The 27,252-nt window shown below is 43.7% G+C and overlaps 1 protein-coding gene across 2 annotated transcripts; it reads right to left on the bottom strand.

Annotated features, from left to right (window-relative positions):
- On the bottom strand, positions 1–27,069 carry ass1 (argininosuccinate synthase 1). Of its 2 annotated transcripts, none has more exons than XM_034602976.1 (15): positions 26,696–27,069; positions 25,377–25,510; positions 23,724–23,792; positions 22,903–23,091; positions 21,330–21,386; positions 21,166–21,240; positions 20,196–20,266; positions 20,051–20,081; positions 13,862–13,952; positions 9,085–9,169; positions 8,502–8,566; positions 5,744–5,875; positions 4,032–4,188; positions 856–921; positions 1–725 (listed from the first exon to the last, which is right to left on the bottom strand). In XM_034602976.1, exons 2-15 carry the CDS (start codon positions 25,476–25,478, stop codon positions 677–679), a joined length of 1,239 nt encoding a protein of 412 aa, XP_034458867.1. In that variant the 5' UTR covers positions 25,479–25,510; positions 26,696–27,069; the 3' UTR covers positions 1–676. The 2 variants fall into 2 exon arrangements, with proteins under 2 accessions (XP_034458867.1, XP_034458868.1); XM_034602977.1 differs by having other exon boundaries at positions 25,377–25,498.
- Between the last annotated feature and the right edge of the window lie 183 nt (positions 27,070–27,252).

Below are 27,252 nucleotides of genomic sequence, written 5' to 3'. Positions count from 1 at the left end.
CACAATTCACTATTTTATTTCTACAACAATTCATTTGTAAATGTTTAACTTCAAGAACTGAACTACTGATACTAAGAACCAGACAAGTTCAGGAAATAATCTACTAAATACCTCAACCCACATTTTATATTTTTTACACTTTTCCACCAAAAAAACCTGGTCAGAGCCCGACTGTTAAATAATGGCTGATATGAGCCTGTGACATATTGAAGTTCTATTTAGTTTTTTAGAGATGAAACAATGCAGAGAAGATGTGCATTTATGTTTAATCTCCTTAATCAAATTTTGTATAATTGGTTCTATTTGTGTTTTTATTGATGGTTATAATATTATAATAAAATTTATGGTTGAACTGGGAAATATCAAGCCTCAGTTATATTTTTTTGTGTTTATCATTATTTCACTTCATCTTAGGAATCATTGGCAATTTATTAAATATATATATCAGCCAATATATCTGTATTTGGATTTTTTGACTCCCTAATATCTGTATCGGCATTGGCCCCCCCAAAATATCAACATTGGTCGGGCTCTCATGTTTGTGTCTGGTGTGCTAATGCTAATACAGCTAACAATAAAAATGAAGGTAAAAGGTGGACAATGGTGGCCTAAAGCTACAACTGGTTTTGACACAGCGGAAAGAGGAGGGCATAAAGAAAAATCAGGGCTGCAGCAGTTACTGCTTGGTGCTGGAGAAACCCTGCAAACGATGGTGCTCCCTTAACCTGCGGAGAAGAGCAAGAAGAGGAAAAAAGGAATAAGACACGAGTGTAATTTATACAGAGACATCTTTACTCACAGGCTCATGCATTCCTGCTGTTTGGAGTTAATATTAAGGGGCAAAGGGGCGCTAACCTGACAGCGTTAATCCGGATGAATCCAGAGGCGTCACATGGGTCGTAGTCCCCTTGCACGTCCATGCTGGAGTGAAAAGTCAAGAGAGAGACGAGGGTTAACAATCATCAAATCTGAGGTTGGAGGAAAACAAGTAGGACTGAGGTAAACGGTTACTCTGGCAACAGTATGACTGAAATGTTTGGAGTAAACAGGAAAGTAAGAGACACGGAGCCTGATCTGCCTCTGGAATAACAGGATCATTGATAATCTGCTCTTTCGAAAAACGTCCCCCCATTGATTTTCCTTTGGATGCTCTTCTGAAGCATTGTTTGTCCTGAATAATGAATAATCAATAAAGGCAGAGTGAAAACACGCTCATGTACAAAAGCAGACAAAAGGTGCACGCTACCCATTTTCAAACAATCCCATCATATCAGCTGTGAGCTAAGTGTCAAGATGATTTTGTAATCTGGCGTTTTCTGTCTCCCAGCCTATCCAGAAGTAAATCTATAACTTGTGCCGCAGCCTGTTCCGTGTCGTGTTTAGCCGCTCGCCGCAGTTGTCTCTTCTTAGCGAGCGCGAGCGTCTCACAAAGAGTGTCCGTGTGCTGTGTAATTACAGCAGTTTCTACCTGCAGTGCTTAATACACTCCCTCCTCTCCTCCCAGCAACACCCAATGTACGGCTTGCACTCATTCTTCAAAAGCACTTAGCAAAGGAGGAAATTGCCAACAAATGATAGGATAAACACTATAAAAAGAAAGAGCGACAACTAAATCATCAACTCTCAATACAAGGCTCCCTACCCGGCACCTGAACATGATTATGAGTGAGTGGCTTCAAAGAATAGAGCACTCTGAGCGTCTGTGTGTGTGTGTGTGTGTGTGTGTGTGTGTGTGTGTGTGAGCATGTGATATTTTGTGTATTTCTTTAAGAAACCCTGCAGTCTAATTGAGAGTGGAGCCAGCGGACAGTGAGCAGGGTGACATTTCTGTCTCAGATGGGTGCGGTGACGGGCTGTATTACCACTGTGTTAATGACGCCGTTTACTGTTGCCTGTGGAGCGACAACAGGATGCCAGCAGGGATTTATGCCTATAGTGTGTGTGTGTGTGTGTGTGTGTGTGTGTGTGAGAGAGAGACGGCTGCTTCCAGGTGTATCTGTTAGGTACATATTAATGTCTCTGCCACTGTATACGTTATGATCACCATAACGCTAATAAGAAATATAACATATAACATTGGACTATCCTGCTTATACCACAGGCACCACCTATTATTACTATTCCTATTTGTGTTCTTACATATTTACTGATACACTGGTCATGCTGATATTAACTGTGAGTTTGCACCAATCAATCTTTAAAAAAGCTGCATTTTTTATTAAATCTGAGCTTCAATTTGTGTTTTTTGTTACCTTGTTCAATAGTGGACAATATAGAACTGTCAGAAAAATAAATTACATCAATCATTATTTTAAATGCTTTGATTTCAGTATGATTCAGAATCTTTCTACCCCAAATAAATTGTATGAAGCGCTTCTCAGAATTTGTCCCGCTAATATATATTTCATCTAAATTCAACAAGTGAGCAACACAGTTGTTTCCTTGAATATTAAAATGTGTATTATCCACATTATCTCCTAAATTGTACACAGACATTCAATTGTTATAAAACTTTGGAGAAGGGATTTATGCAAAAAGACAAAATTAAATATCTACATTTTTTTAAAGTTGAGAATAAACTACTTACAAAGGCACCATTATTCTGCATATTCTAAAAAATAAATAAAGATATATACAGCTTCACACAGACCGGCTGATATTAACTTTAATTATCACTCTGAGCTCAGACGGAACAGAAACGCAAAGTCTGCTCACTCCTCATCAATCTGATATCTGCACACAGCTGATTCATGACATGACAGGTGTAACCCTGAAGACCGATCTTGGGTTTTTATGTATCAATATTGAAAAATGAACATTTCTTTATTGATAGGGCCCATAGGAGAAAATCATGGCTGAGTACTGTCAGTGTGTGTGTGTGTGTATGTGTGTGTGTGTGTGTCAGTGTGTGTGTGTGTGCTGCTGAGACTGCTGTTTTTTGTTAGGACCAGTTGTATTGAGCTCCTTTATGGGGACACCAACTGCGGCCATCTGTCCGTGGCCCCGAGGACTTTGTGATGTCGCAACACTACACCCCTGCCACACTCAAGTGTCGCCCGAGCCAAGACGTGTGTCTGGGAAAGGGCAAAGTTTTGAAATGAGAACAGGAGACGTCATCAGTGAGAGTTTCTAAGCAACTGAAAGATCGGTGAGTCATAGTTTATCTTGAGTGACTCAGCAGAGATTTACTGAAAAAAAGAAACAGAATAAAAAAACGGAGAAAAAGATATATAGGTTGAAATGGCGAAGGTACAATCTCTTTATCTCACTACCAAACACACTGAGGAACTGAATAGCTGACTGTGCGAGACACTTCTCCTCGTCTCTCTCTCTTTCTGACCTGCTTAACTAGCATGACACCCCTCACACTCTCCTCCCACAGGCCCGGTGGAATCACCTCTCTCCTCTGGCTGAAAACACCATTAGCTCTCTGACTCTGCGGTACAACTGGAGTGTGTGTGACTGAGGCATATGGAGTTCTTTTTTTACATTGGTCAGTGCTGAGCCTGCCCAGAGGCTATGAGGGGTCAGCCTCCTGAACAAACCCACTGTTACAGCGGCTAAGAGGGCATGGGGGTGCGGCGGAGGGGGGCGGTTAGGGTCGGGGTGAGGTGGGGTGGCGGGGGGGCTGCCCTGCAGGAACTGAGCCCGACATTTCTCTGATGTCTTTGTGAGGCAGGGTGCGTTCAATACGTTGACGTGGAGGTCAGGAGGGAAGTTGGGCCGACGACAGGCCGACTGGTGGACGTGTGGAATAGCTGCACTGAGGCCGAGAGCAGCCAAACACAGCTGTCGAGGAGGAACAAGCACACACTTTGATTCACTGACACATGGCTACTTCTGTCTCACACACACACACACACACACACACACACACACACACACACACACACACACACACACACACACACACACACACACACACACACACACACACACACACACACACACACACACACACACACACACACACACACACACACACACACACACACACACACACACACACACACACACACACACACACGTACCTGACCAACTCTTCGTTGTAAAGGGACTTGGGTGACTCTCGTCCCAGGATATAGACCTGACCCTTGAAGACGGACAGCTGCACTTTGCCCTCCACGTTCTCCTGGGACTTGGCTATGCAGTGTTGCACAAACTCACCCTCTGGACTGAACCAGAAACCTGAGGCAGATGAGGACACAGGAACATACTACATGTCACAAAGAGCATATGAACAGTAAAGGTTTGAAAGAGTTTTAGTTTTAGTTCATTTAAAAACACAAAGACGAAGCAAAACCCTGATTGCTGTAACTGATTTGTTGCCTAATGTTGTAAGAAAAATAGACATTGATCAGACAATGACACAATATGCAAATCCTCCATTCAGACCAGGGTCTACAGGGCTCTGTGTTGTTGCTCCTCACGAGATGTTTCTCTGTGTGCTTTGATTTGATTTCTGTTCCAGGTGAACTTCACATCCCCCCTGTCTTTTCTCCCATCAGTCTCTGAGACAGATGGGCAGGGGATATGTGTGTGTATATGTTCAGAGGTCAGGCACGCCCCACTCAGCAGGGGTCCTCCTCTCATCAGTGGTTGACCTCCACCTCGTCGTCTGGCCACGTTCAAAGACACAATTCCTCCCTGCTTTTATCACCTCCGATTTAACAGTCAAAAACAGGCCCTGTTTTGGTTTAGAGTGAATTAGATTTTGTGTTTTTTCTTCAGGTTAATTCTGTTCATGTGTGAACTTGAGAGCTTCAGTTTCATTGTAAGATTTGCGCTTTCACTATTATCAATTCATCATTTGGTATAATTAATTTAAAAGGTAATGAAAAATATATTTATTTCAAATAGTCAACAGCCAAAAAAATGACAATAAGTTGGGAAAATTAAATATATAACATATATAAGATAACATATTCATTTCACTTTCTTCTTGCTGCGTCAGTACAACACCAGCTCAGACGGCTGCAGCTTCTCTAATGAAAGATAAATAACTTCAAACAAGGAAGATACATTGTTCAGCATTAATGCAAAACAGAAGCAGGACAGGTGGACTGTTAACATAAGCCCCAACACCGGCCGTCTGTTGTCTATTTGCAGAATTATTAATGATTTAAACCTACAATGGGTTTAATCTCTGCTCTGCCTCTGAAGATAGCACCTTTGTGTGTTAGTGTGTGTAAGTGTGTGCGTATGTGTGTGTGTGTGTGTGTTTGCTTCCTGTCTCTGGAGGGTATAACTGAAGTGGCCTAGTAGTCGGTCTCTAATGGCGCTGATCCTATTATGTGGATGAAGGTGCAGGGGACTGGAGCCCGAGCAGAAGGGAGGATTAAGACACCTGAGCCAAGAAAAGCTCATGCACACACATGCAAACATACGTAACATACAGGGACATATGTACACATGGTCTCATTCGCTCTTATATAATGTGGACAGGGATGTCTCTGGCAGAAATGATGACCAGTGACCACCTTTGCAATATTGGAAAAACATGATAACTGTGAATGCTGACATTTCTAACAGTGAAAAGGAGAAAATATGTTACACGTGCAAGTTTAAAATTATGCACAACCCTCCTTTGCATTGTTGATGACATTTGTAAGCATTAGGTAATATGCTGGTCAGGTAATAATTACATTTTTGAGTGCTTTTACCTGTTCTACAAATAATATGTCACTAAACACACAGAATAAAGGAAATAATCCAATGAAGATTATATATTTCAGTGATTTACCATTGTAGACGAGTTCAGACAACTTGATACCCAGTCCCTGCTTGATCCGCCGGACCTCTTTGTCCATGGTAAAGGTCTCGATGTCTAAATGAGCCTGTAACAGGATGGTCCCTCCGGGGGTTTCATAAATCCCTGACAAACAAGGCAAGAGAATCAACAAAACAAATAAATATGTCCATGAAACACTACATAGATTGATAGATTAACAGACCAGTGTCTGTGTCTGACATTCAACACAGTATCTCATTATTCTCATGATTTATGATATTTTTGAGATCTGAATGGTTGCAACTTTAATCTGAAAAGCTAAATAATAATAAAAAAGGAATAATGACATTGCACATATATATATAATTTCCTTCTATAAATAAACCACAACCAGCAGCATTGTCATCATCATCATCATCAGGGGCAATTCACAGGAACATAAACTATGCGAGCGAGCAACTCTATTAGCCATGAGGCATGTGACAGACAGGCCTTCACAGCGCTCAGTGTCCTGGGTAAATGACAGGGTAGGAGGACCCTGCCAGCCTGGCGCCTGGACCAGGGCTCTCCCTACCCTGTAATTTACCCCCTCTGGACAGGGAGGGAGGGGTGAGGGGAGAAAAGATGAGGTAGATGACAGGAAAAATGAAGCTGTCACTCAAATGTCAGCTAAAACAAAAAAATAAAAGATTGGAGAGGGGTGCAGGGTAAAAAGGTGTTAGACAGATCTGACAACATAAATAGGAGCTTTATCGATAATATTCATGTTGGTGAGTCACTGCCGTTTCAACTGAGAGTCACACTTTCTTTGATTCAAGCTTCTAAAACAGATTCTCGCACCAGATTCCCACATTTCCCCATTCGTCCTGACTTCAAAATCCTTTTCTGAATCTTTAATCTCTTCAATGCTGGAGCTCCAATCTGCATGACCCCCAAACGCTGCAGCGCCCAGCCCTGATCCGAAAGTGGAGACGCACTCGCTATGTGCCGGTGGCCAAAAACGGAGCTTAGCAATGCTGCTAATTGTCCAAAGCCTCGAAAGGCGGCCACCTGAGCCAAGCACGGCTTGTGGCTTTTTGATCCAGGGCCGCGGAGGGCACGTAGGGACATTTCCGCTGGCTCCATCAGATAAATAAGTTAAAACTGCCCTCCAACACAACTTGGCTTAAGTGCTCCGAAAGAGAGCTGTAGCTTAGCGGCAAGGAGCAACAATGAAATGCTATCTGGGTAAGCTCCAACAGTGGCAGTTGAGTTAAGCTTAAAGAGACAACACCCCCCTGTGGTTTTTGAGGTTTTAATCTTTCATACGGTTACTGCAGGTATGCTAACCATGCTGCAGGGCGGCAGGGGCTCAGGTCAGGAATTAATTCACCCTGAGCTGAACCCCTGCAACCCTCTGGGCGAGCTGTTAGTCCTGCATAAACAGGCAACACCTAAAGAAATACATGCAGATAAAGACATTATTTGATGAAAACCATTTGACCTGAATAAACAGGTCGATATATTAACATTTTCTCCGTTATTTTTTTCCGTGTCGTCCTGGAATATGACAGCACACGAAGGAAACTGTTCATCATAAAGAAATGCAGCTGTTTGCCACTGCGTCTGATCGGTGCTGCCTCCGCTAACACCGTCACCTGGGAACGGGTCGGAGGTTTGACAGCAGCGTGACAGATGGGAAATGTTAGTCTGGCGCACAGGCTGTTGAATGTTTTGTAGCACAGTGACAACGGTCTTGACAATCCATTTCAGTTCCCCCGCCGCCTCCCTGACCCCACACAAATAAATATGACCCAACACAAATAAGTATGACATGTCACCATTCAATCCCTCCCCATTATCTATTGTGCGAACGCGACTGCCATTCCAGAGGGGACCAACAAGTGCACTCGATGGCGGTTATTCAACCACTTGGACACCTTGTGCTCCACCTCCTCCTACGGCTGCAGCGGAGGAAAAAGCTCTGATCTTTTGTTCAGCCAAGAGGGAGAGAAAAGTGGGCTTCCCATTTTCCAATTTCTACCTGCCAAGTTGCGCCACAGCCACAGTCTGTTGGCAAGTCAATTTGCCAATCATAGCACATAGTGTCGTGGGGGAAGAGGAGCGCGCACGAGTGTGTGTGTGAGTGTGTGTGCATCACACGAGGCCACGCAGCTCACTGGCCTTGTATATTTGCTGCGCTAACAGATGTAGAAACCCCAACAAAGGAGCTTATCGAGTCGCCTGTTGATACCAAAGATAAAGACAGAAAAACATCCGAGTTCAACTCCATGTGCACGTATGTGATCGACTGTGTGTTTGTGTTTATCCAGTGAGGCGTGCGAGCCGCCATCTCGTTCACGGCGTGTGTTTTCTGTACACGTGTGTACAAGCATAAGTGAATGGAAGTAACTTCTGTAGGGGAAAACATTTTTCTTTGAGGAGTGTGTGTGTGTGTGTGTGTGTGTGTGTGTGTGTGTGTGTGTGTGTGTGTGTGTGTGTGTGTGTGTGTGTGTGTGTGTGTGTGTGTGTGTGTGTGCGTCATCCAGCCCACTTTTATGGAAGCGGAATAGCAAGTGTGACACTTAAAGCACTCAAGTAAAATAACTGCAAATTGCATGAAAGCCCTGGACACTGAAAGGAAAAGGTTTTTGAATAGATATAAAGTGTAAAAATTGCAAATATGTCCATCTCACTGCATTTACAGTGTCAGGCTAATTTGGCACTAATAGAATCAAAACATCATCACCAAGACACATTAAAAATGAAATATAATTTTTTTATTCCTTACCTCTGGACTTCATTCCAATGAAACGGTTCTCGACAATGTCAATCCTGCCCACACCGTGTTTGCCTCTAAGACAGGGAGAGACAGACAACTTTGAGTGGACACTTAAATAACATAAACTTGATTTAATTTGACCCACATGAGTCAAAGAAAGAATGCATATCCCTGTTATAATATTTATTCTCATATTTCCGCTGATAATGGAAATCATAAAATCAGTTTAGAATAACTATTGTGTGATGCATGTGTTGAAGAAGCAGCAGTAGCTTAACCATTTTTTAAAGGATTTTCAGATTTTCCTTTGGCGTCCGTCGACTCACCTTTATTTCTCCTCTTTTATTCGAACAGTTGGAAGGCAGAGGAGAACACAGAGTTTTGAGAAGATGAACACGGGAGGAAAAAGTGTGATGGGACTTTATCCCAGACACACATGCTTTAGAGGTGGTGAACTTAACCACTGCTCCGCCTCTGGTGACACTTACACACCCTATTATAAGAGGCTTCCTTATTGGACACCTAACATGGAAAGTTTTTCTTTTCGATAAAGCTTTATAGAATTTTGTATAAGCGACAGAAAAAGGCTCACCCAATCTCATTCAGGAGTGAGAAGATCTCCAGTGGTATGTCCTTGAATGTGCCGTCATTCAGATTGGTCACTTTGACAGGAACTCCTAAAGGGAAAACATGTTGATTATATCATATAGAAATCTCACATATAAATACTCTCAATTGCCCTCAGATAGCAAAAACCTATCGCCAGGAGTGCATTCACCAGCGAGAGGAACCAATGAAAAGAGTGATCTTCCAGGATCATACTATTTAGCCCCTTTTCCATTGGTCAAAAAACCCACTAACATCTGGCTTTTGTCTGCAAAGTGAATGGATACAAGCAGCATTCACTCACGGATCAGATGATTTGATGTTTTTATCAGCTCTGACTGCGACCAGCAGCTATTGAAGAGTTTCACCGGGGTTTGGCCGCTAAATATCCATGAACGTTTGCATACTTTTAGTTTTTACATCCTGCAAATTTTGGTGTAAAAGTGGTAGAAGATTGAAAACAATACAAAAGCTGATGTATTTTCCGCCACTCTGCAGTTACTCTGCAGACTAACTCAGACCTTTATGATGTAAAATAGAGATCTTCATTTCCTTTCAAGACTTTGCCTCCACGAGTTTGATTTCCACAGTTTCATGATCACATCAAAACTTCACTTCATCTTTAAAATGAGTTGAAATAAAGCAACAATCCTCCTCTACATCCACTGTCGTAATACACAGAATCCATTTTCATGTCTGAGGATCAACAACAGAAACAGCAATTCATGTTATACTTTTATATAAGTTGATAATAAACTAAATCTAACCTTAACACACCCTAGTTAATCAAAAGCTTTTTGAAAGCTGCTGTAACATGAATTTCAACTGACTGAAAAACTACAGAGTTTATAAAACTCTGCTGACAAGTGCTCATTATCTCCGTCACTGAAATCAATAGTCGTCAGATGAAAGTGAGAGCCGTTACAAAAGGAGGTGGTGAGAGGGGCTAATAAATTCAAAGGCCCTGCTCATTTGAAGGCTGTGAAATCGTGGGCAGGCCTTCACCTAATTCAATTACACACGCAGCTTTGTTGCCCCTGCGCTCTTCAGCAAGGAGATTTTTTTTTGGTGTGTGCGTTCACGCGCATGTGCAGGAGACACTTGTGGATTCATCGTCCATCGTCCTGTTTTAGACACACACACACACACACACACACACAGAGACACATTTGTACATCGATCTTAGTGGGGACACTGTTGCCATAATGCATTCCCTAGCCCCTTACCCTAACCATCAAAACTAAATGCCTAACACTAACCTAAACCTAAAACCAAGTCTGAAACAGCCCATTAAAAGTGAGGACCGGCCAAAATGTCCTCACTTTCACAAAATGTCCTCATTCTGTAGGTTGTAGGCTCAAAATGTACACACACACACACAAACACAGAGGTTTGTGCAGCTATCCTTATTAGGACTGTGCATTGACCATTCATTGTGGATAGCCTAACTTAAACCCTATTGGCTAGAGTAAAGAAAACCAACACACACACACACACACACACACACACACACACACACACACACACACACACACACACACACACACACACACACACACACACACACACACACACACACACACACACACACACACACACACACACACACACACACACACACACACACACACACACACACACACACACACACAATATTCATTAAAGACACCCACGTTCGCTCCGCACACTTCCTCTCCGAAGCCACTTAAACCAAGTGCACATCAATCACTGTCATGGACCTGCTCATTCACGGCCTTCAATGAGCAACACGGGCCAAAGGTGGAGGCAGCAAACAAACACAGTGTCCATGAGAGTGTGTGTGTCCGTGTGTGTGCCGAGAATGGAATATAGCCATTTGTAGAATCTCTCCGTGCGTCCAGCGCTCGGTCCCATTACATACTTCAGCATGCCTGCAGTTGTCAGTCAAGCAGCTTTGAAGAGAAGGGCAGCCCTCCTGGCCGCCTCTCAGCCGCTGTTTACAAACCCCCCCCCCCCCCCCGATAGGACTGACACGTGAAGGACTTGACAAATTTTCTTGGACAGGGGCTTTGTCGCCGGCCCATTCCCATATCGCGGGAACGGTGGTGGCTCCCATGGAAGGAGAAAAAGTACCTCTCAGTGCAGGAGAGATCCGTGTGGACGGTGCATTATTAGAATCCCTCCCCTCCCAGATACCTAATAACTAGATTAAAAGTTCAAATAAATTACGGTAGAGTCTGAACGTGGGAGTGAAGAGGCTGGGCCTTTTCGTCCCTGCTCTCGCTCTTTTCCCTCGCTCTCTCCATCGTGCCGGTACCATGAGGGGTCTTTTTTTTTTTCTACCGTGATCCTTTTCTTCAGTTTTTCGCAGCCGAACAGTGCAGACAATGGGAGTGCAGACACAGTTGTAGGAAAAATTACTGCTTTACATTTTTCCTCTCTGTCTCTTTTTCCTCTCCACTCCTTTGGCATGAAAGGAGGGAGGGATGATTTTCTTTTTCTTCTTAGAGAGGGAGAGGAATGGGGAATGGAGTGCTTGACGGGGGAAAAGGTTCCTGTCGTTAAATATTCTTTTTTAATCAGTGAGAAAACTTTGGTGAGAAAGGCAGGGATGAAAAGGTGGGAGGGGGAATGAAATGAAACATTCTTGTGCTGATCTTGTGCTCAGAGGGAGGAGTAGGCTCGGGCCTTTGTGTGGACAACTAAAACATCTTTTGTCATAGGGTGCTCAATAAAGGCAAAGAATATGTGTGAAAATGGAGCGCAGGCCTGCAATGAACCCGCAAAACCAGACTGGGCTTTACTACTGCGTCACTGTTTCACAAAAGCAACCTCGAGCTGCACTGACGCCAACTTGTTTTATAGTTAAACATTTTCTTTGGGGAAACTGGTAAACCGAGCTTCAATGTTACAGCACTGAATATGACATTTAAAAATAAAAAAAAACCTTAGCTGCTTTGACTTTAATGATCTCAAGCGTCACCAAACCTCCTACCTACTTTCTAAACTTCTGTTAAAATGACTATTCTAGCTCATAAAGCTGTCAGGTCAGTGTGATCAGAGGAGCCAGTGTCTCTCAGCCAATTGATGTTTGTGATCTTCAGCCGTCACCACCAGTGACCAGGGATGAAGGGACATCTGTGCCTGTGGCCTCAGGCTGGGATGTTTCTTGCCATTTTCACTTTGCACAAACACATGACACTTTCCACTATTCAGCCCGACCCTTGTGGCCATATATCTAATGATTCTCTGGCCCCTCAGGGCTCAGTGTATTAGCTGGACTTAATGCTTCCGGCCTGTGTGCGTGCGTGTGTGTGTGTGTGTGTGTGTGCCCCCGGGCCAAACATGGCAGCCTTGCACTAAGTTATGCTGTGAGGCGTTAAGGATAAGTCTGGGTGGTCAGGAATGGTGATAAAGTGCAGCAGGGGCAACATAGCCCTGTGGCTACGACCATCAATGTTAAGTAACCTGAAGATTCACAGACGAGAGAGGACGGACTTTCAGAACTGATAACATTCAATAAAAAAACCATACAAACACACAACTTTTCCACTGTGTTCATGGTTTACAACAAAATGCACCAAAACTGATTTTGATGGGTGACAGATTTCAGAAACTTCATCTGGGATTTTTTCACTCAAAATGTTATTACGTTTGAATTTAATGCATATCCACTTTCAACTTCTTGTACAGGTGGACATCGCCTTTGGCTTTCCATCCATCCAGAGGACCGAGAAGACAGAGGAGAAAGCTCCAGCTGCCTCTGAAGAAGCTGTGATGAAGGAGCAGGTCCAGCCTGAGGAGTCCGTCAGCTGTGTCACTGAAAACTTTCAAGCTTTCATGACGGAGCTGAGTGACGAGAAGATGGACATTGAGGAGACCCTGCAGGAAACGGTTGAGCTCCTCTTTGAGAGGGCCGTGCAGAGACCACACTCTGCTGCAGTCTTCGCTGAGCTGTGCCAACACCTCTTACTTAGTTGAGCAGTTTATCTTTTTTTGGAGGTTGTAACCTTAATTTAACCCTTTGATACACAAGCTATGCAAACCCCTTCTAATGCACAACACTGGTCAAAAATGACCCGTATTCATTTAATATTCCATATATTCATTAATTATCTTGTTTTTGATTACCACAAATCATTATTTGTATTTTCCTTTATTACCTTATGAACGAACGGAGAGTTTATAAATTAAAATAAGTTAATTGAGGAATACCTGAAATACTGAATGACGAAATTAATTTACTGCAAAGATATAGAAAATAAAAACGGAGTGGGGTCACTTTTAACCCATGTTGTGTTAATCAAATTATGAGTTCATTTTGAGTTGAGAATAAAAATCAGCACACACTGATCACTGTTGACTGCATTGAGTGAAACAACGCCAGACCCTCCTGTCGCTCCCTCAATACCATCAGGTTTATTGGAGAGCTGTTCATATCAAAGGTTCTGGCTGAGAACGCAATGCACAGCTGCATCAGGAGGCTGCTGCAAAACGGAGACGGGCCGTCTCTTGACAAGGACAGACAAACTGCAGCTTTGTCCATCCATCCATCTATTAATCCACCTTTCTTTCCATCTGTCCATCTATCTATCCATGATTTAAATATGACTTCATTTTAAATAGATCAAATGAATAACTTCATTTGAATAATTAAGTCGAATGAATAACGTCAGTTCTGAGCATTAAAGAAATAAAGTTTTTCCATCTCCATCAGTGATTCGCTTGAAGAGGTTGTACATCCTGACAGACGGACCAACAGGTGACACAACAAGTGCACAAACCTTTTCTGAACTCTATCTCCAGTCGATCGGGGCTGTTGGGTGAATCCTGTGGGTTCCTGGTCATCAGGTACAGGTCGTCCGGAGCGTGATTCTGAAAGGGAAAACACACACACACACTCACTTACTCTATTTCACACACTTTACCCCACTTTATTCCACCAGGACCTCCTGAGACCTCATCAAAGAGCAGCGCGGCGAACAAGGAGACTATTGTGCGAGGTGATAACGGACCGCTCGAGACGCGGGGCGGAGGGAAGAAAAGAGAGGATGGTGCGTGAAAAAAAAAGGAGACACCTGAAAATGCCATCAAAAGAGAAAAAGAAAAAATAAATCAATATTCCATTTTTCTCCTCTATTTGGTTTCATTTTCCCTGCGAGGCCCTTCACCGCAGGGGCCGGCAGGGGAAAGTGGTATGCAGCGAGACGGAGAGAGGGAAAAGGGCAAGAGAAAGAAATGACTCACATCCTCAAGAATAGAGAACACTTGACAAGTCAACACACACCTGATACTATGAGAGAACCTCTCGCAGCAACATTAAGTCGTCTCTGTAAAAATCTCTGCTTTCTATCTGTGTCTGAGGTTCTTTGATTTTCTGAGTGACCTTTCTCATCTGTTTTACTTTGGGATAAAGAATTTTTGCTTAGCGGCTGCTGCACAACAAAGTCCACACCTCAAATCCACTAAAAGTTGTCCTGGGTGACAGACGCTTGTTGTGTCTTTTTCAGCTGGTGGGAGCCAGGAGCGATTTCATTAAGTCACGGCTGGGACCCGAAAGAGCGCGCCCATGTTGATGCGTCCGCCCAGCGACGTGCCCCCTCCGACAATTACATGGCATTAGGACAAGGCGATGGCCAATGTCTCCTGAGCTGAAGCAAATTGCAGGGGGACTATGCAAAATAACTACTGGGTGCATTTAAATGGAAAGCTTTACCAGACACTAAATCATCATACAATAACTAATCGGCATCCGCTCGCCGCCTGTCAGGGAGGAGAAAACGAGCAGCGAAATCACTTTTCCGTCCTTTTAACTAAACACCGAAATTGACTGAGAAGGCGCCCGTCTTCCCTCTCCTTTATTTTCTGCCTCAGAGCCCTGAAAGATGCCAAATGAGAGTGAACAGGAGAGGGGTGAAATGACTACCCTAAAAAGCCTTTTGATGCATACTCTTTGAGGGGGGAAAGACGGACTGAATTTTAAATACAGGAGGATGAGAAAGACTATGTTTCCTGTGGTGTTGCATGCTGGTTGTAAACACACGGGTTGTCTTCTTTAACCTTCAAGTCAGTGACGGAGCCAGGATTTTCTGAATCAGGGGCCGTAGAGGGGCCACAATTTACACAGAGGGGCCGATTATATGTCACACAACATTGAATATATTTTGAAAAATGTTTTCCTTCTTCGAGCACATTGTGTGCTTCAAAAAAAGAGACTTAGAAAATAAAAATTCTGAACATATTGTCATGTTTTCTGTTTAAAAAACGACTACTGACAGGATAGGGGCACTTCAGGGGCCAATTAGATTACAGCTGGGGCCAGTGCCCCCCCTGGCCCTGCCCATGGTTCTACCCCTGCTTCAAATAAAATGAAGTATAGCACATAAGAGCCAACTGTATTTGTAAGTTGTCGTTTTCTAACTTACAGGAAAACGTATAGAAATTTCTCTTATGGTAATTCTCTGGAATGACACTCATTCATCAGCCAAGGCCCAATAATTGTCCCCTTAAATTCAATCAAGCTGCACCAAATTCCACACACTCATAGAAATCAGTCCCATAATAATGCCATATTTGTTTCATCAAGATCCATCATTTATTCCCTGAGAAATCTGTGAAAATGTAAATAAAAATGTTTTAGAAAAGTGATAAAAAAACATCCTGATCGGGATCTACACCAAAATGTAATGGCTCCTTCCCTGACCCGCATTGGCCTCGTCCAGTAGGTTTTGCATAAATCTTGCTTACAAACAAATTAACCAACCAACAAACACAACGTGGCCTTTATATCGTTGATGTGGCTTCAACAAAGGACTCACTACACATCTATTTCCACCTGATTGATTGAATCACATTTTTAAAAAATCTAAACAAATTCCTGCCTCTGACTTAGCAACGCTCAAAATGGTCATGCATGCTCAAACCTCAAGTCTGTGACTGCAAAGAAAGAAAAAAAAGGAAAGTAAGGGAATATACGCCTGTTTCCACTGAGCAACAGATCAATGCATTTCAATTCCCACCCCCTGCAGGTGGACCTGTCCCAAAGCCGTGGCCCTGAAAGAGAGGAAAAGGTAGAGATGGAGCGGGCGAGGGGGGTGTGTGTGTGCAGGAGGTATTGGTGGGAAATGGGGCGTGAAGCGCACCATCATGTAGCACAGAGCAGCTCCTTTGGCAGTCTTTGCTTCTTCCATATTGTTGTGCTAAACGTGGCCCATACAGCAAAGACGGAGGCTGACGAATGAACTTAAAGCAAGTAAATTTCTATCTTTCCACATATTAGTTGCCTCATTGGTTTTCAATCGGAGCCAACGGGGCCAAAAAAAAAAGAGGCAGAGGTGGCAGGAGGGAGAGGGGGAGGGGGAGGACGGGACGGGAAGGGAGAGTTGAGAGGGAGATAGAGAGAAAACGAATGGTGAAAACATCTTTGGAGCAATGGGTTGGAAATGACACTTAAATCACCATGTTTCAAGTCTGTTCCGCTCTTTAAAATGCAAAAAAAACGATACACACGTGACGCACATGGAGAGATATTTATATTCTTAACACCCGGGATGTTTTGGTTAATGTTAAAACCCCTCAGCTTAAGTGAATGACAATAGGCATTTCATGGGAGGCAAAGCCAGAGCGATGCCAAGACGGACGCGGGGAGCAGCCGCTAAGTATTGCAGGTCAGACCAATCAGACCCGAGGGCAGCGCAGGCACATGACAAACGCTGACCTCTTCGCTTCAAAGCACACATTCTCATGCACGCACACACACACACACACACACGCACACACACACACCTACGAGTCCACTTCCTTCCCCTACAGGCAGCCTGCTCATCCATCTCTGGAGCCAGCCATGCGACCAGCAGAAAACAAGTTTTCATTTCCTCTGGGTGAGCGCAGGCTTTGGCGTTACGCTCATCCACTCCTGGTCAACACGAGCGGCTCAGGGATCAAAAGAGGGGTGCGGGCCCGGGGAAGCTCGCTGATGGGGGCTATAATTAAGACAGAGGTGATGTTTTAATGACACAGGACGAGTGTCAAGCTGCCTCCGGGTGCAGGCCCGACTGCTCATGTGTGGAGGTACGAGGAGAGAGGAGACAGTGAGGGACCCTTATAAACTGACATATTACTAACCAGATCTGATAAATAACAACGTGATGAATAAAGCGTACTGTCAGGAAAAATATCACCTGTTACTACTGACTAGCAGAAGGTGAAGATCTTTTATGATGTTGAATTTTACATCGCAACTCTGGCCTGTATAGTGATATACAGTATAACATTTACAGGAAATTCAGTCAAACAAAATGGATGTGTGTTTTTTTATATATGAATATATATGTGTACATATTTAATTTCCTCATAATTAAATTCAAGGAGGTTATGTTTTCACCTCTGTCCATTTCTTTGTTGGTTCGATTGTTTTTAAGCAAGATTAAAACTACAGGGTAAGGAGGCAGTATGGGTCAGTGAAGAGCCTGTTACATTTTAGTGCAGATTCCAGATCAGGGAGCAGATCCAGGAATCTTTTTTCACTTTGTTTAACATAGTTTTTCAAGATTTTCCACCAATTTCCCAGGGAATAAAATGAATCTTGATGAAGATCAGGTATATGAGACATATTATGGGGACTGATATACTGTGTGTGTGATATTTGGTGCAGCTTCACTGAATTTAAGGGGACTGATGGGCCTTGGCAGAGGTATGCATTCCTCTGAGTGCCATTCTAGTTTTGTATTTTTCCACGTCATGTCATGTGAACATAAAATGATGGATATTTGTATGCATTTCGGTATATCAGTGCGTGTGTAGAAATATTTTTTAGTCTTTACAATTTCTCATAATATCTATGAATGAAAAATCTCTGTCAGTTGACACACAGCGTTTGTGTCCTACCCTGGTGCCAACAAATCCAAATATAAAGTTAGATTTGTTCAACTTCCCAACCTCAGAACTGTCATCAGGTGGATGCTAGCACCATTAAATGTGTGTGTAAAGACATGACAACAGTTGCCCTGGGTGCATGTCTTCACACAGGTTAATGCCACCAAATAGCGGCGAGTAAATAAAAATGAGTCAGGGGGCCATTGTGCTGCAGGCACCGTGGCTCTGGGGGTTATCAGGAAGGATACAGTGTTAATCATAGAGTAACCTGAACTCTGCTGACTCTTATCTATCGGAGAACATATGAGCGACCATTTGGACATTTCCTAATCTGACTGTGTTGAGCAGAGAGGGGCCATTGTGGCACAGGTGGGGGAGTCGGGGGGGCTTTGAATGGTCCAGATCCGCCCCGAGCCTTCGGGGCTGTAACCGGAGGAGAGAGAGAGGCTGATACTGAGAGGAGATACTTAGAACCAGATGACCTCTTTCAGATGACCTTCCAGGTGGATCAAAATCTGACATGTTGGTTTAAGCGTGAGGGAGATAAATTCACTTTTGTTCCTGGTTTATAGGCTAATTTTTGTTCAATTCTTATCATTTTAAGTTCAAGTTTTAAGTTAGTATTTACTTTTTATTAGTCTTTAATCTAAAAAAATGTACACTTAGATGTTGTTGTTGTTGTTGTGATGTTTACTCTGACCCTCATCAATAGACATTCTTGGAGGAAGTTCAATCTCCCAGAAGGCCAGAGGTTGTGGCGACGGAGAATTACTTGATTATTGCAGCTCGTTCAAAGTTCAAAATCTCATTCTGTGCTCGGGGTAATGTATTCACCACTGCAACCATAAATATTTCATTGTATTTTATGCCATTGATTGATTCAATATTGGAGTAAATGGTCCGACACAAAACCCCCTGAATGAAAATCAGTTACACAATACAGTCATCATACATCGCTATGCTATTGAGCCACTTGGTCCCATTCTTTTCAAAACATTTCTCCACAGGCCACTAAATAGGCAGCGGAGGGGTGGGAAAGGGCGAGAGAAAAGAGAGTGAGAGAGATAGAGGTCTGTGAGTTACAGTGGCCCGGCCCCTGCATCTCCACCCCAGCAGCGCGGGACCCCTCGCCTCCCTGTGATACCCCTTCCATTGGGGACTCATCTGTCTGGCGCACTGTCTTTGTACTTTACTGTTACTGGTGACATTTTGGTGTCACGGTGTCACGATGAAATGGCTCCCCTCCCACGTCGCAGCCCGCGGCGGCACAACTAGTGGAACAATAGGGTCTCGCGGACTTGGGGCTGGAACCCAGGAGGCCCCAGCTGGGCGCAACGCCCTAACCCTTCCCCCTCCCTGGCTCCCATGAAATTGGGAATTAGTCGAAGCGTTGCTGACGACAAGTCAGTGTCTGTGTGTCCCGGGCTATTCCCAGGGCCCGGCGAGGACCCGGGGTAAGGAGAGACACAGAAACAGACACAGCGACCAAGGGATGCGAGCTCTGGGGGTCACTGGGGGCAACCTGTATGTACTGCTTTGACCCCTGACCTCGGCAGAGATCAAACTCTGTCCCACCCATGGCACTGTGGGAGAGTGAGTCATCTCAAGTGGAGCTGGCATGGGTCAGCAGAAGGGACAGTCTGCGTACTGCCGTGTTATTTTTACAGTAACTCCCAAATAAATGTAATATTTTCTCTGTCTGCTGCTGTGGAAACAACAGCAAACAGCGTATGTGCGTGAGAGGAGACTATTTACTGTCATCGTTAGTTTACTGTCCTGATTTAAAATCCATTTCTGTGTAGATTCATGAATTCTAATAATGTCTCTGATTGCTGTTTTCAGTTTAAGTCACCTCTAGATGACACTGAACGTCCAGATGTTTGTGTGGAATCTCATGAAATTTTATCTAAAATTCTAAAAAGGTGAACATTTTCTTTTCACCTGTATAAATGTTTCATGTCTCCAATAGAGTTTCAGTTTTAGCAGTGCCAGTGATAAAGATTATAAATAACATGCTTTATCTAAAAATCGGTATAGAGTGGAATAAGTTCAATATAATTCAAAGATTTTGATGACATTCCATTAGGAACTGATCTTACCTTGGGATCCTCAAGGATGCCAGACTCGTAGCTGTTTAGAAAACACAGTTTAAAGAATTACCATCATTTTGATTCCTACTTGACTTAGACGTTGAAACAGAACTAAAGAGAAGGTGCATCACACCCACACAAACTTCCGACCCACCTTATATGCATGAAGTTGGCGTCCATGCTCCAGGGTGCGCGTGGAGTCACGGGCACTGGAATGCCATGTTTCTACAGTGCGACAGAGAAAGCAGCCGTTATGATTCATATCCTTTCACCTGCAGTCTCTCTGCACCTGAAGGCTGCACGAGAGGCTTTTTAAAATCGGAGCTGAACTTGTCTGTGGACAGGGGGGGTAGCAAAGTATTTCAAGCAGCTGGTTTATGACACGCTGTGTAACTGAAATAGGTCTGCTTCCCCAGGCTGATTTTCTCTCTATCAAAGGGAAAGATGGTTCTTGTTCAAAGGAAACATGTCGGTGTTTTAAGATTGCATGATGCATGACAAGTTTCTGTACACTCCAAGGACACAACTAAAACATCATGACCGCCCTCTAGTGGGCAAAACTGGTGTGAGTGAGGGGACCAGGTGAAGTCATAACAGTCAGGGAACGTGTGCGGTCGAACAGTCGAGGAAATCATGAGTGTGACATTAAATCACAGGCAGGGAGAAGGGAAATAATAACAGATTGTCATACTTTTTATACAGCGTTATGTCCTGTAAATACAGTCCATTCACTGTTATATCATATTCTTTACTATAACCAACCAAATCAATACACATGGAGAAATGTTTTCCTGCTTTTTTGTTCTTTTGTTAACACATATGGAAAAGAGAAGAAAATACTTTATTGATCCCGGGGAGAAATTATACTGTATGTAACAGTGGGTACCAGAGACAAATAAATAAATAATAATCTCTGAATGGAGCAAGAAAATTTAAATCAGGAGAACATACATTTAAATCAGATTAAAGCTCCTGCACATGCACACTACATAAACTAAAATATACAAGCTTTATACAATACAATACCCTATAGATCAATTGATGAATGAGTAATCCCACATGTTTGATGGTCTTATCAATAATAAAAGTGACATGTGGCTCATTGATTTACTGATGCTTGTTACCTGTGCGTATTCCATCAGGTCCTTTCTCCCGCGGAAGCGATTGTAGAAGTCGGGGATCCTCCACGGTGCGATGATCTGAGCAGAACCAGCAGAGACGGAGTGAGTATGAGCGTCGACAGATGCAGCATCAAACAACATGGGGGGGGTCACCTCAGTAAACTCACCTTAACCTCGGGGTAGAGGGCGTAGCACGTGAGCTCAAACCGGATCTGGTCATTACCCTGAAGAACACAGAGGAGGGTACAAGATGAGGTCCACGTCTCAGGAATGAGGTACGTCGGGGTTAATGGTTTAAGATCAACACGGTCGAAGATGTTTCCTATTAAATCTTTTGTTCAGTCACAGCTACGGATGCTCACAAATTGTGACAGGCGGCATCGTGGTGCAGTGGTTAACACCGTCACCCCACAGCCAGAAGGGGTCTGGGTTAGAACCTGACAGCCAGCCTGGGTATCTCTGTGTGTACATGGCTTTTCACCGAGTACGTCCTCCCACAGCCCAAAGACATGCAGCTTAGTTTGATTGGAGACGCCCAAAGGTGTGAACGTGAGTGTGAATGGTAGTTTATCCGTTGGCCCTGCAATACGTTGGCCCTGCAATACGTTGGCGACCTGTCCAGGACGTGCCCCACCTCTTACTTAATGTAAGCTGGGATTGACTCCAGCGCCTCTGTGACCTTTAAAGGATAAGCGGTACAGATGATGGATGGATGGATGGAAGGGTCTGTATCGTAACTTTATGATCTGGTGTTTGTCTCCATCTACAGGCCCTCTGTGACCTTTAGGGGATAAGCAGTATGGACGGATGGATGGAAGGGTCTGTATTGTATCTTTATCCTCTGGTGTTTGTGCATTTAAACTGATGGCCAGAGAGTCACTTCACTCCTTATGGGCAAAGTGTAAACGATACATGGACAAATTCCAAAGGTTTTATATTCAAGAACAGTTGTGGCCCTGGGGATCAACTGGTTCTTGGTTTAAATCCCGCTCTGGCAGATGAGTTTTGCGGTGGAATTTGCATGTTCTCCCAGTGTCTGTGTTATTTAATGTGGTGTATTCTGTTGTATATTTATATCAAGATGAAGGCAGCTTGTAAAATCAACAGCCAGAAGACCTGCTGCGGCCTGAGGTTATGATAATGCAATTATTTCAACACTGTTCAGTAACCCTAACCCTAATCTTGTGACATAAAATCCAGACTAATTAGTTGATTTTCCATTTTTAATAATAAGATAAATGTGAATTAGAGAATGCAGGGCTGTTTATCAGCTAACTGAGCAGTAAAATACGCCACAGGGAGAAACACGGATATCGGAACCCAGGCAGTTTTTCAATCTTTACTGACACATGCTATTCAGGCGTCGAGCAGGCCTGCGTTTTCATTCAAACTGCAGTGACTCATTTCATTTAGCTGATAATTCATGTCATGCAGACACGTGCAGGCAAGAGAAATGATGACATCTGCTTCAGATTCACACAACAGCTCTATCTTTTCAGTGAGTAGAGGTTGAGTGAGGGAGGAGAGAAACGGCTGCAGGGGCAGTAGATCTCTGACCTTCTGACGCAGTTTGGTTAAAGAAGGTTAATGTTCAACCCTGAAAACACATCCTGAGGTTCAGACTATGGACAGTGGCCTTGTTAACTCACAAAACAATAGTTGGGGTGGAATGGTGGCACCACCTCAGCTTGGACTCAGTTGCGGTACAGCAAACTGGATCTCAGTTGTGTGATAGCTTACCTTTCCCGTGGCACCATGGGAGACATACTGGGCACCCTCGCTGCGTGCAATTTCAACTTGGCGGCGGGCGATGCAGGGCCGAGCTATGGCCGTGCCCAGCAGGTAGCGGTCCTCGTACACAGCGTTGGCCTGAACTGCGGGCCAGATGAACTCCTCCACAAACTGTGCACGCAGGTCCTCAATGAAAACCTGCACAGGATCAGAAGTCAGGACCCGGAACAGAGCTTTTTGATTCATTGCATCTGTGGACCATTTACACGTGAAATCAATTTCCCCCTAGCGAGAGATAACTGACGATCAAAAGCACAAGTAAGTGATATGAATGCATCAAAATGAAACAACCATTACATTATCCAAAGAATCGTTATTTTATTTGTGTCACGCCCATTTTACAGTAACGACATCTTTGTGTTCAGATGTTTGAGGTGAAGCTCCGATCGAGATTAGCTGATATGAAAGCTTCTTTTATTTACACAACAGGATGCATGAAAGGTGGTTGGGAGTAATTTAGAAATTGTTAAACCACAAACAAATGTAGAAAGGGAAAAAACGCTGTCCACTATTTAGCTAAATTTGTCTATGTCTATTTGTTGTACCATTGCCAGGGACACGAGTAAACAGACCTAAAAACATAAAGTACCAGGTAAATCAACCTACCAACCTACTGTCAGACAGTGAAGAAATAATTTAGAAAACCTTTTTTTTTTTTTAAAGGAACATGAGAACATTTTGATAATGCCCTTACATCATATTCTAGCTTCTTAGATCCATGACACTCTCATATTCATCCACAGTAATATCTTTCATCATATTTCACTCACCTTCTTTGCGCCGAGGATTTCTGCCTTTTTCCGCGCAGCCTCAAAATCTTCATTTTGCCCGATGTTGGCCTGGAAACACACAAATGTAATCACACATCAAAGTGATGCGGTTAATCGTTGGTTTAGATCGTGGTAGCGAATATATAACCTCCACAGAACCACAAAGACACGTGCCTGGTGAGTGTCAATTCTGACATTCCCCCATATTGTCATTCAGATCACGTCGGTGGAGGAGATGCAACAACCTCTTCACAGCCGAAACCAACCATGAACACCACTTAAAGGCTCGAGGAGCTGCCTGGGCCCCAGAGCGGAACACAAAATACGGGAATGTTTCCATTTCCCATAAAAATACAAGATACTCATCTAGTAAACAAAACAGACCTGCATCAGTTTGATACGGGGGACATTATCAGCCATATCTGATGTGGCAGCTGGTCTGTGTCAGCTTCTTATATGTTAAATGTGAACTGAAGAGACAAACCAGATCCATTTAATCTGTTTACAAACAGATATCTCAGGTATTTCCATCACGTTATTTTAAGTCAACAACATTGTGTGTTGTTTGTGTGTTTGTTTGTCTCTCCCATCATCAGGGTTTCTATGACACCACAGCTGCAGGATCAGGATCACACACTATTGACTCCTCATGGTCTTCATGGTCTTTGTCATCTTTATATTATTTATTCTTTTATTCCGCAGGTATCTCCGACTCCAGAGCTGCAGACGACTCGGATATTATTCTTATCATTATTATTATTATTATTAAATGGTGGGGCTATCATTAATAACACCACGACATGTACAAGTATCACTTTAATTATCTTCATTATAACAACCACACTGACAGAGCTTAAGTATGACAGCTACACAACTGTTCCCGGTCTCTCTCTCCTCTCTCTCCCCTTCTCTCTCTCTCTCTCTCTCTCTCTTCTCTCCCCCATTTTTCTCCGCTCGCCCCAACTGGTCGAGGCACATGGCCGCGTCTGCGTCTGCTCAAGGTTTTGCTGACCTTACTATATAAAGTGCCTTGAGGTAATGTATGCTGCGAGTTGGTCCTATACAAATAAAATGAATTTAATTGAACCTAAGCATTGCAGCAACCAGCGTGAGTTATGTCTGTGGATTTATCCTTCTCTGCCTCGGTTGATGTCAATTTCTTTGACAGGTTCAAACAAGCACATTGTTTTGTAACTGCATCACAAACAATAAATCACTTTCATGGATCAATGGCTGCTGCTCCTCTTCCTCTGCTCCCCTGCAGAGCCACAGCCCTAAAAGCACCTCACGTGCCACAGCCGTGAACTATAGACCTTCACCCATCCCCCCACAAACCCACTGAATGAAAAGTGAGGAAATCTGCCTGCTGTGCAGTTCTGAGCTGCCCCTGGCCGAAGAGTAAATCCACCTAGATTTGCACTGGCATTATTTCAGCCAAATCCTGTGGTTGAGAGTGAACCGGCACAGGAGATCTGATAGGGTTTTTGTGTTTTTAGGGGGGGGGGGTGGGGTGCAAATTGCATCAGCAGCCTGGAAACAGCGAATTGTAAAACTTCAGATGCGTGACACACGAGAGCAGCTGGTGGTCAACACCAACTAAAAGACACCTGTTGCACACAAACACACACGGACACACCGGTCCTGAGATCTTACCAAGTACGCGATGACATCGTAGCCCTCCTCCTTCAGCCAAACCAGAATGCAGGACGTGTCCAGTCCGCCGCTGTAGGCCAGAACCACTGTGCCTTTAGACATGATGAGGGCTGTTCGAGGAACTGTCAGAGAGGCTGCAGAGAGGAGGCGGCAGGGGGTTAAATGAGTTACTATAAAATAACTGGGGTGGGTGGGGGTATCAATGTATAACTGTGCTACTTGGAAGTTGTAACATCCTCCTGTAATATAATACAATCACACGTGTCAAAGTCTGATCTAAGCCAATGGTTTAAAAATAAACACCTTCATTCATTTCTAATGCAAGCAACAGCTCCAGGACGGAGCCCAGAGGAGGCAGCAGCACATAATTCATCGATTTGTTGATCAAGAGAAAATTAACTGACAAATTTCACTGTTTATCTAATATTTAAGGTATTTAACAAGAAGATGTGATGTGAACATTCCACACCATGTTTGACGATCTAGAGAAAAACTGATGACATGGCCTGAGGATTGTTTAACCAATGAAGCAAATATTGGAGCTTCTGAACTGGAAATGAGGTTTTCTCTCAGGAGGACGTACCAGTGCAATGCTAGTGCTTTACTGTGGTGGCACATTGGGCCAGGGAGCAAAATGGACGACCAGTTTTGTATCCATTCCATTCCATTACAATACATATCATTTAGATGACGTTTTTGTTCAAAGTGACTAATCAGAGCATTCAACCATGACGGTACGAGCAGAACAGCATCCATCCATCCATCCGTAAAATTAACTTGTTCATTCCTTTTGAATATTACTGATAAATAGTTTTCAACACATTTACCACCTAAAAAACTGAGTTTCACCATTTTCACACCATTATTTTGCTGTCAAACCTAAACAAAACTGAAACACAGGCCACATTTACATTAAAATAAAAAAATGGGAATAGATTTTAACGTTACTAGATCTAACTTTTATGCTACATTCTTCCAAATGACAGGATAAACCTGTATTTCAGGTAGAAATCAGCATGGTTTGATGGTGATGACGATGATGATGAAATACCCACATGTGATTTCAGATCCTGTACTTTACAGCTGTAACAAACTGAACTATAGAAGATACACACACACGCACACACACACACACACACACACACACACACACACATACACATACACATACACATACACATATACATACACATACACTGCTGTTATTGCAAACCCCTGCTACTATTTAACCTCCGGCCAAAATCCATGTGTGTGACTAACCTATGAAACCTCAACCTGGAGCAAACACGCAAACGCGCAGATGTGTTGCAGCCACTCACCAGAGGGGGCTTTCTGTCTGTTTTTACCGCGGAGATGAGCGTGTGCGTCCCCGGGAGATGTTGTTGCTGGTCGGTGGTTGAGGACCGGAGGAGAGCAGCGGCAGCAGAGGAGTGTTGAACCCGCAGCGGCGACGGTCTGACCGGTCTGACTGGTCCAGCTCACGTGGCGTCATCCACCAACCCTCGGATCGCGCGCACACAGACTCACACCGAGCTCAGGGTCGCACACAAACACTGTTGCGCGTGTACGTACATACATACACGTCATCCACATGTGGAGAAATGTGCTGTTGTCATGGTGAAAGATGCTCTCAAGGAAACCTGTCACACAAAGAGACCGCCAACTTTATGGAAATGCACTGAGGCGTAGCAGAAAAATCAGGGGCCCCTACCTTTGTCATGTGGCCTCCACTGGGCCCCCTGTTAAAAGACTGAGCTCCTTAAAGGGATAGTTCACCCAAAAATTCCCTCATTATCTACTCACCACTATGCCAATGGAGGGGTGGGTGACGTGTTTGAGTCCACAAAGCACTATAATGTAATTATGTATAATTATG

This window comes from Hippoglossus hippoglossus, chromosome 12, assembly GCF_009819705.1.
Source record: "Hippoglossus hippoglossus isolate fHipHip1 chromosome 12, fHipHip1.pri, whole genome shotgun sequence".
Classification (NCBI taxonomy): domain Eukaryota; kingdom Metazoa; phylum Chordata; class Actinopteri; order Pleuronectiformes; family Pleuronectidae; genus Hippoglossus; species Hippoglossus hippoglossus.
The sequence above is the reverse complement of the archived record's forward strand: the minus strand, read 5'-3'. Positions and strand labels throughout refer to the sequence as shown.